Source organism: Convolutriloba macropyga, chromosome 3, assembly GCF_964194025.1.
Source record: "Convolutriloba macropyga chromosome 3, txConMacr16.3, whole genome shotgun sequence".
Lineage (NCBI taxonomy): Eukaryota > Metazoa > Xenacoelomorpha > Acoela > Convolutidae > Convolutriloba > Convolutriloba macropyga.
In genome coordinates, this window is record NC_134470.1 from 32,114,723 (window position 1) to 32,125,167 (window position 10,445).

Genomic DNA, 10,445 nt, shown 5'->3' on the forward strand with positions numbered 1-10,445 from the left:
CAAAGTTCAATAAGCCATTGTTTACTTATAAACCAAACGTTTTTAAAAGTCAAAACGACCATAATCTTGCGAGTAAAGAAAATAGATATATTTATTTGCAACTGCTTGGGAAGCCAGTTGGACTTATCAACAGTGGGCTCTGATTTGAATTGTTCTTTCTTTAATTAACATTAAAAACAGCCCATTTTTTTTAAAAAGAGACCGACTGATTACAATCCGAATTATTTTTTGTCACAGTCCAAGATTGGACCAAAACCAGTCTCGCTATTGCTGTTGTTTGTCCATTAAGAACACTCAATTGTTTCGAATGTTATAGATCAAGATCAGTTAAAATATCAAAAATAAACGCTGCGTTTTTGACAATCATAGAGTAAAGTTAGCAAAAAAGAGACAAAACTTTAATTCCAGACTACTCTCAATGGAAGTGGACGTAGCTCCCATTTTGGTTTACAAATTTTGTTTTAGTTGTTTTTTGTTGCGTACTTCCGGAAAACTTAATCAGAGTGGACTAAAGAATTTGATTTCGGGCAATTTTTGATGAAAAAGGCTGAATTATGAAAAGTTTAGCCAAAATTTTAGCCAATAGAATTAATCAAAAAAGTCAAAAATACTTTTTCTCTTTAAAAATAAAATTCACAGTACTTTTGCTATTAATTTTTACATATTTAAGCAAAATTGACGAAATTTCAGGCAAAAATTACGAAAAAAGTGAATAAATTTAACGCAAATCGGTCTAATAATCACAAAATATTAAACCACGATAGCTCGTTCTAGAAAACGAAATAAAAAAGTCTTTTTAATTCCATTTTCTACGCAGGACGGGTTTTTTTACTGATACCACTCAAAACTCTCTACGATGAAAATATCGGTCGGTCAAAATTGTCTGAACAAAATACCCATTTGAGTATATAGATCCCCCCCCTAAAAAGGGGTCGGAACAATTATCAGTTTAGCTTTGAAGGCCTGTTTTGGGAGAGGTTTACGGTTGACCGATAGTGACGAAAAGAATAGTTCACCATCGACACAGTTAATTTCAACCAGAAGATTCGAAACTTTGAATCAGACAATTTTTACATACGAATAAATATTTAAGGGTCTTTAAAATTTCTACCCAAATTAAAAGCAGAAATTAATAGAGTTTACGCAATGGTATTCCATCTTTAATTTTTTATACGTGTCTATTAGAATGTGCATAGAATGTTTTAATCCAAATTTAATCTGTAAATAAAATCTAATAATTTTTTTTCTTACAAATTGCAGGATCTATGTTCATAAGTAAACATGTTTGACCGTTTATCACTCAGTTCGTTTCTCATACACAACGTTAAGATTAAATTTATTTGAATGAAAATAACAGTAGCAAACCAAAGAACTACATTCAATCAAATCAAATAAAAATTTCATGAAAACAGCAGTGGACCTCGTGAAATCTTTGGCTCAAAGCGAAGGCTAGATCTTTGTTTACTAAATGCCGTATTTCAAATTGTAGCTCGACTCAATTTTTTACAAAGGTTTTTAGCTCAACCTAAAACAAGGGCTGGACTTCAAACGTGGGGAATTAAACGTTCTACAGATTTTTAATTATTATGTTATCAGCACCTCAAATTGTTAGGATCTGAGGTTTTTTTAAATGAGCCACTGTTCGATTATCCCTTCCTTTCATTTTTCATTGCACTGCTAACATTATGATGCCATCCACTCAATTCAGTTCTCTAGTCCATGAGGCTGGGAGTCCCAAATTAGTTAATAAGATTGACAGGGCTTGAGTTGATGAGACAATTGGTTCTCTTTTGAGCCCTATACTAGGCCAAAAGAGGTGTAGTCCTTGACTTTTAATGCAAAACCTTTCCATTTTTTCTTAGTGTGTAAATTGTCCAGTCAAAATCATCTATTCTCATAATTGCAGGATAATACCGCTTCCTTGCAGACTTTTAGAGAGCAAACATTACGAAAAATATTGGACCACTGCACAAAGTTAGGATCTTCGTAAAAAATTGTCTCTCTCAAGCTCGACATACAAGCAGAAAAATATAACAGAATTTGCCCAATTTAATGAGCCAGCAAGTCAAATGGATTGATCCTTAATGATCCTTATCTTCATAGTACAGCGTTGCGAGTAGTATCATGCGAAAACCCGTCACACCTTGAACAAAAATTATAGAATTTTCGTTGTTTTACAATTAAAGAGAGAGTAAAATTATTGAGGAGATTGATGCAATTGTTTTTTGATTTTTTTTAATCATCTAAATTTAAGTCTCTCAAATTTTAACCATTATATTTCTTTTCCCACTCCAAATTGCCGGAAGTAGAAACCAGAAAAATGATAACGCAATCTTTGTTAACTCATGGAGCTGCTATATTTTCTTTGTTTTCCTCGGACAGGGCTCTCGAAACAAACATTCACCGGCTTTTTCTGAATTAATTCAATAATTATCTAAAAGGTATAGCTTATTTCGATATTAGGTTTTTCTTTTACCAATTCAGGCATTAGGTTCAAATTTGGTACAATCAAGTGTTTTTTTAGATGCTCAGTGATTGATAGGCTACTTTCGATTTTATCGCGGATTGCTGCATTCAAAACGGATTCGGATTATACTTTGGACAAAATATATTTTTTTAGACAAAATGTTTTATAGGACTACAAACATAACATGAAACAAAAGCAATAATTGAAAATTTGTCTAAATTGCACGAAAAATTTTGAAGACATTAGAAACCAAATTTTTTTTTATTACTGAAAAAATAATGTATGTTCGATTACTCCACCCTTAAACGCATATTTGGCGGGTCATTAACGAGATAATATGGCGCGAGCAAAAAAAACAGGCAATTATCTAAAAGTATTAAGTTTTTAATTAAGGGGCGCAAAATCAAAGTAATAAAATCCACAGTTATACGTGCAAATTGCTAGGAAACAATTTTTGTTAGTGCGAATCAGCGAATAGATTTGTCATTGCCTACTTTAAGATACAAGTTTACAGAAAAGAAAAAAAACGCAAGGATAATATTCAGAAAGTCACTAATTTTTTTTTCAAACAAGCATTCAATGTGATAAGAGCCGTATATCTAATTATAAAAATAATAATTCTTCTTATAATTCGACATACGGCACATTGAACGTTTGTTTGAAAAAAAATATCGGTGATTTTCTGAACATTATCCTTTCATTGATTTTCTTATCTATAGACTTGTAGCTTAATGTAGGCAATCACAGGTCTAATAGCTGATTCAGATTAACAAAAATTGTTTCTTAGCAATATTCCCGAATAACTGTGGTTTTAATTACTTTGATTATGCGCACCTTATTTAAAAAATTTATTACTTTTAGATAATTGCCTGTTTTTTACACTCGCGCCCTATTATAACGTCAATGACCCGCCATATATCCGTTGAAGGGAGGACAAATTGAACATATATAATGCTTTCTTTAATAAAAAATATTTTGGCTTCAATGTGTTCAAAATTTGTCCTGCAATTTAGACGAATTTTCAAATTTTGCTTTTATTTCATATTTTTGTAGTCCTATAAAATTTTTAATTCAATGACAAGTCTCGTTTGTTTGCTACATAGTTATCTTTTATATTACTTAATATTTAAAGTAGATGGCTCAAGGTTCAATTGCTTTTAATATTTTTTTGTTTTCAAAAATATCAAAGTAATTTTTGTCAACTTGCAAGAGGTTCATTCACAGTAGTTCCTATCTTCTTTCTTCTCATGCAATATTTATTATCAACTGGTTTTGTGCTTTAACTGACGCATGTAAAATTTTGACATTGAGTTTTTTATTAAACAAATTTTTGACGTTTTGATAATTGTCAATAATTCTGATATCTATTTTTTTTTGTCTTATCACATTGCACCCCTTAAAAACGGCCCTATAAATGTTTATGAAGGCCCAATTGCACAAAAATTGGCCTTAAAATCGGCCCGCTAAATCGGCCCTATAATTGTTTATTAAGGCCCAATTGCACATAAATAAGCTTCATTTCTGCACGAAAGAAAACAAGTGGTAAAAGTGAATGGAAAAGCTTCACAATATAGAGAAGTGTCGTATGGAGTACAGCAGGGTTCCATCCTTGGACCGCTGCTGTTCATTCTTTATATAAATGACATTTCATGTAAAAATGAAAACAGTACAGATTATCTTTTTGCTGACGATACAGCTATAAACACCAGTGGAACTCCAAAAACAATAGATAGCAAGCATCAATTGGCTTTGAACAATGTTACACACTGGCTAGAGCAAAATAGGCTTACACTGAATATCAATAAAAACAAAGGCACTGTCTTTCAGACAAAAGAAAGCCAGTGAAGACGACTTTTCATTTCACGCGGAAAAAATAGAAAATGTGAAGAGCTTCAAGTCTTTAGGCATCATTCCAGATCACCGCTTAAGTTTTGCGGAACACAGCAATATTATCCAGAAAAAACTGAATTAGTTCACTGCTATGTTTTATCGTCTGAGAAAATTCCTAAAAGTACCGTCATATGATAAGAGTCTATAAGACATATGTACAGCCAATCATACAGTACAGAGTCCTAGCTTATGGGTCGACGACAAAAAGTATTCTACAGCCTATTGATAACAAAGTAAACAAGTTGCTGAGAATAATCTTTTTAAAGAATTTGATTCAACTACAGAAATACGCGAAGAGAACAACATCTACAGCACACAAGAACTTCAAATTTATGAACTGCTAAAATTAATGATAAAAATGATGCGAAAAGAATGCAATGTCGAACAACTGCAAAATGCAATAGAAAAAAAGAGCTGATTAAAATTGATGGGATGAAAAAACGAAAAAACATCTTAAAGTTAGTTACCCTAAACTAAGTAACTGCTCAATTTCAGTAAAGTTGAGAAAACTATGCAATTGCTTGCTAGGGTTGGATCCTACTTTTTTTAAATGCCTAAGAAAAATGACAGAAAAACAGGCTACAATTGTTGCTACAATTAACCTTAATACTTTGTTATTGGTTCTTTAGACATAAAAAATATATTTTTGGCTGATTGAAGCCATTCGATATTTGTAAGCGGTATACTGCCGTTTAACTCCTAGAATTGTGTTTTGGTTTTATTTGAAACTTTTTTAGACACACGGTAATTCCTTTTTCCTGGATTAATCCCAACAAACTCTTTTGTTTATCTCCTGAAAACGATCCATAGGGGTCAATGGTGTCCTTTTGGAGCGCATGTCACATCTGAAAATAAATAGATTACGTAAATGCCCTTTTGTGTTATGCGTAATCCGTAAACAATTTATTTTTATTATTATTAAAAATTTTGTTTATTTAATAACTTGCTGTTTTAGTGGCTTGAACGCGTTTTTATAAACGTTTAGGGAATAATTAGTATTATGGATTGTTCTCACCTTTGATTGGTCCCAGTAATTTCCAACGTAGTTATTTGTGGATCTAGTAAATATGTTTTTGGTTGAAAGCTGATGCTTGTTATGACTTTTGAAGTTATTGGCTCTGCAATAAATCAATGTATTGATGAAATTTTACCCGTTTTGTTCTTCTTTGTGTGTACTTGTTATCTTTGTGTGTACTTGTTATCTACTTGTTTTATGGACGTACAATTTAATTGGATCATGTTAGATTCTATTTGATTCCTTCTTTAATTTGTTTATAATTGCTTTTATAAACAAATTGTCACTTTAAATTTTATATTTATGTAAGGAATAAAATAATTGTTAAGGTTTGCCAGTTAAAGTTTTTGTTTTTTTCCTGGTTTAGTTTTTGATCTTTTTTATTGTAGTTTCATTAATGGCAAGTCTAATTGGTCCTCCAAAGCAGCGTTATTAAATTTATTTATTGGTTTGAGTTTATAAGGATTATTAACAAGTACAGCACTTGTTTTCAAAAGTATGTGAACTTGATTGAGTTTCCTATCTCTTCCTCATTTTGGTCCACAAATAATCCGAAATGTCGGCAAACATGTTCGAAACATTATCTGCGGATGCACATTAATGAGCCTCCTTGTACTTTCCGGATTAAAATCCGCAACACAAGAGGCATAACATTAGCGATCTCGAACTCTTTGTTAGTACTAGTGCAACCTAGCACTGTAGTATCAATATTTGTAACTACGTAATTATGAATGCAGGAAGCACTAACAATTTTGAACTTTAAAGTTGGATTCGCCACTGACACTGCATTAATACGCTCGTGGTTTTTTGTTCACATGAGGCATTTTGAAATTGATTTTCAGTTTTTTTTTTAAATTTTTTTAATCTGATTTTTTTTGAAATGGTTTTTCCAATTCACTCATAGTCCGTTCTAGGTCTAGTTTTTGTATAGTCAATGAAAATTCTTTGAATTGTACGTCAGGACTTGTCCTGCTATGTTTTTAAATTAAAATATCCACTCCGATCTGGGTACAAAGTATGTTCATCAAAATAACTTATCTTTAATGCATTACAACGCAGAGGTATACCCGAGTTCTATTTGGCCTAGCTTTCCTGCGTCATCGGCTATCCATTTTGCTTAGCTGAAGTACAGGACAATACTTCCCGCGTTGAGAAATACCGACGAAAACGACGTACGAAGCGTCGATTTCTGTCGGTTTTTGTCGGTTTCATCGGTTTTGCTTGTAAGAAGCGTTGGGGTTTTTGTCGGTTTTTGTCGGTTTTGTCGAAATAGTCGGTATTGCTGTAAGAAGCGTCGGATTAAGTTCTCCTTGTCTACAGTATTGAATTCGTTACTTAAATCTTCCTGCTGAAAAAGTTATTAGGATCTATATATCAAAAATCAGCTTGCCAAAAAATTTTTTTGAAAAATTGTTAAATTTGCGAAAATCAGTAAAATCCACTATTATTCAATATTTTAAGTGCATTGACAGAAATAACGATTTAAATCTGCAAAATCGAGGTCAAATTTGTCCGACGATATAGGCATTACTCTGAGCTGTAATCTGTTAATTTAACTATAAAATTTGGCCCATTTAATTTTTTATTTCCCGTCTTCCTTGATAACCTCGGGTTGATAACCCGGTTTTGTTGCTTCAGTCAGCTTCGCTGCATACATAGGATATCTTCCTGTCATTTGGAACAGCCATTTATCTTTTGTCTGTCTGTTCAAGTTAAGATCAACCTCTGTCACCAAAAGTCCGTCCTTGGTTCGCGACAGTCCAGGTGTTCTGGATCCGTCAGGACCCGCAACGTAACTGGATCCGTAAAAATGTCCAAAGTCGCTATGAGCTTTCTTCCCATCGCCACTAGTAAACTCATTGGGAAAAGTTTCAGTTCCAACTCTGTTAATTGCTACTGCGAAGTAGCTGCTTGCAATTGCAGCATTTCTGGCTTCTATGGGCCAAATTGGCTCGCTTAGGGAACCTACAGTAGCTGAAGGGTTAAACACAATTTCAGCTCCATTAAGACCAAACATTAGCCAGTTAAGAGGATGATGTCTACCGTAGCAAATATTGATAGCAATTTTTCCAAACTCAGTTTCGAACACTGGATGTCCGGTATCGCCTTCCATGTAGTATGTACTTTCGTTAAAATCGCCCGTTCTCGGAATGTGGTTCTTTCTATGCTTGCCAATGTATTGACCTTTGTTGGAAATAACTACAGCTGTGTTCCATATAACTTCCCTATCGTCGCGCTCCAATATTGGGGAAATTATGACCATGTTATGTTTTAAAGCAAGTTCCCGAAGCATGAGAGTAGAAGCACCAGTTTCAGCGTTCTCGGCGAACTCTGTCCAAGGCAGGCGTTCACGAGTGCAGAATGCGAATGGCATAGTCCAGGCTTCTTGCAGACACAGGATGTTCACACCACATGCTCCAGCCAAATGACACGCTTCTGTCATCCTAAGCTCAAAGAGTTTTAAACAAGATGACTAAGTACACGTAAAAATATTAAAATTATGTTTTTCAGCCGTAAAACTATCCCAGTGAAACGAAACCTTAATTACATTGCAAATATCTTGATAAGATTCTTGGCACGGAAACGTGAAGATGTGTACGAACTTGCACGATTTTTCGATCTATTTCAAAAAATAATTATTACCAAGATACTATCAAGGCCTCCCAAGTTTTTTTTTGGTTGCCAAGATCTTGCATTTCTTGGCGAGGTGTTTCAAGTCTCGTTCCACTGATTTGACAAACATACAACTGCCTAGCGCCATGCAAGATAATAACTTTAAATCTAAAGAAAAAAACCAATACAAGCGCCTGATCAGGCCCGTACTTTGATACTAACTCACTTTTTGAATAGAGCGTCCTTCTGCTTGGAAATGGGATCCCACGTAGGAAGCACTATCTGGTTCTGAAAGGCACCAATTCTGAAACACTATCACACTTCAAAACCCACAGAAAGAACAAGTTTTTCTTTTAGCTTAACAGGTACCTAAATGATTCGAGTGATGTGATGATAAAATGCCATGAGTTTATTTTACAAGTGTCGAAAATCCATCTTTCAAATCGATCAATTACTTAAACGAGTTTTGAAATCTGATTTTTTTTCATCTAGCCATGAAAAATTTCCGACCTAGCGTCTTCAAACGTAACTGAATAATATAGTCTGTCACAAATTTTGAACGATAGGGGACGTTTTAAAAGTCAAAGTTCAAACTTATAACATGCAGATATCAAATAAATTAATGTTCATATTCAAAACTAGAATTTTCCGAATGTTGGCTTGCGTTTCAAATTTATGAAGCTCACTACACACCAAGTCCTCAGGGGGAAAAGAAGGGCACCTTACCTAGTAATACGAGGTGGCCTAAGCTCTTCGGGTGCAGCTGTAAAAATATATCCTTTGAGCTCAAACGATGATTTCTTCGCCAACTCGTGAATCGATTCTGGGAACGCAATTTCCCCACATTTCTTGCCATACAGAATTCTGTAAGCCTCCTCTCTTTCGTTGTCGTCAGGAATTGATTCAAGAATCTTTCTCAAACTCTCAACTTCGAAGGCCATTTTGTAATTAACAATACTTAGTTAATGTTTGCAGTTCTTGTGCGTTTTGTGTGTGTATGTATATCAACTGCTGCTGATGATGAAGTATTTACCTTGTGTTCTTATCAATCTGCGTTTAATTGTTTTGTACTCAAATGGAATCTTGAAAGAGCTAAAGCTCGATAAGCTGAATATTCAGTGCAAACTTTTGAGGTTAAATTCATCGACGAGTCAAATGAGCAGCTAAAATTTTCAAACGTAAAATTTATTTAAACCGCGAAAAGTTTACTTAATTGAAGGTATGCAATTGAGCCGGAAGCTGAATAACTTACTGATTAATTAATTATCCATTTTTGTCACTCAACTGCACCATTAAGTCAGGCACGGAAACGTGATTGATCGTTTTTGTTCCAACCCTTAGATCCTGGAAAGGGATCAGGAACTTCATGCCAGCTCGACTTCCTTATTTAATCAATTTTCACTGATTGATACCTTTCGCAGAAAGCTACGAAAGTAGTACCATTAAAAAGCACGCTTTATAATTGAAGCCATCATTGAAAGACCTTTTTTATTTTCTCGACAATGAAGTCAGGTTTTAAAAGTTTTAAAAACTTTCGACTTTTCAAGTTTCAATTTCTGCTTACATATATAGTAACAATCATTTGCGAATTTCGGACCAAATATATTTATTAGATTGCTAAAACAAAATACATTTAAAATGGCTCAAACAACATCTGACTGATCCATTAAAAAGATAACTTACTTATTCATCAACATATGAGATAAAAACAAATCCAGGGAAAAGTCTTTTCAACATCACCGTTTTCTATGTGGCAGGTGTTTGCACTGCTGTCACCCTCCGAAGGCTTTATTAGACATGGAAACACAACAGATTGTATCACGTTGTTTCTGTAATCATGGGCTTGAAAAGAAAGAAAGATCACAGGGGTGTGTGAAGGGCAGGGACAAGTTGTACGAAGGTGGCTACTTGATGGACAGGAAGCTAGTAAAAACAGATTCCTTTCATTCTTTGCTTTTCGTTGTATCTGTGATTGTAACGGCTGCTCTCCTATCAAAGTCAAGGAAAACTTTACAACGCCCAGTTCGTTTCAGCGGTTTCAAATCTGTCCGGATATTGTGTTTTGCAGTTAACTTTTGTGAACTGTATTATCCACTATACTGTAGATTACCGTTGCATTACTTGTTGCTCAATTAGCCTCAGTAACTAACTGCTCAGTTTTGCTGAAAAACAAATTGCTTCTCTCAGAATAACAAAATAATTCAAATTGAAACAATCAATTTTTTGTTGAGTTTTTGTTAATAACTCAACTTATAATTCGAAATAGCAAATTCTGCTCCTAACAAATTGTTAAGGATGACTTCAAGTAACTCTCACTCAAACAAATCTCAAGCTTGTAGCGAACCTCCTTGTTAAGGGGGCGCTTTTAAAACAACTAAGTATTATAAATCTGTTTCAATTTAATAAACAACTTTCTGTTTCTCAATTGGCTTCAATAACCACCAAAATCAAAACTATGCT

At 34.0% G+C, this 10,445-nt stretch overlaps 1 protein-coding gene across 1 annotated transcript; it reads right to left on the reverse strand.

Annotated features, from left to right (window-relative positions):
• Positions 1-6,766: 6,766 nt before the first annotated feature.
• LOC142337010 (beta-ureidopropionase-like) lies at positions 6,767-9,151 on the reverse strand. The gene is made up of 3 exons (XM_075386024.1): positions 8,712-9,151; positions 8,212-8,289; positions 6,767-7,816 (listed from the first exon to the last, which is right to left on the reverse strand). Exons 1-3 carry the CDS (start codon positions 8,924-8,926, stop codon positions 6,955-6,957), a joined length of 1,155 nt encoding a protein of 384 aa, XP_075242139.1. The 5' UTR covers positions 8,927-9,151; the 3' UTR covers positions 6,767-6,954.
• Positions 9,152-10,445: the final 1,294 nt, after the last annotated feature.

What these genes read in the sequence shown, in the direction of transcription:
- LOC142337010 (XM_075386024.1), bottom strand. Translation starts at nt 8,926, where the DNA reads ATGGCCTTCGAAGTTGAGAGTTTGAGAAAGATTCTTGAATCAATTCCT. An exon ending in AGGCCACCTCGTATTACTAG is followed by an intron (nt 8,290 to 8,711) that starts GTAAGGTGCCCT and finishes ATAGTGTTTCAG; the next exon opens with AATTGGTGCCTTTCAGAACC. An exon ending in AAGGACGCTCTATTCAAAAA is followed by an intron (nt 7,817 to 8,211) that starts GTGAGTTAGTAT and finishes CTTTGAGCTTAG; the next exon opens with GATGACAGAAGCGTGTCATT.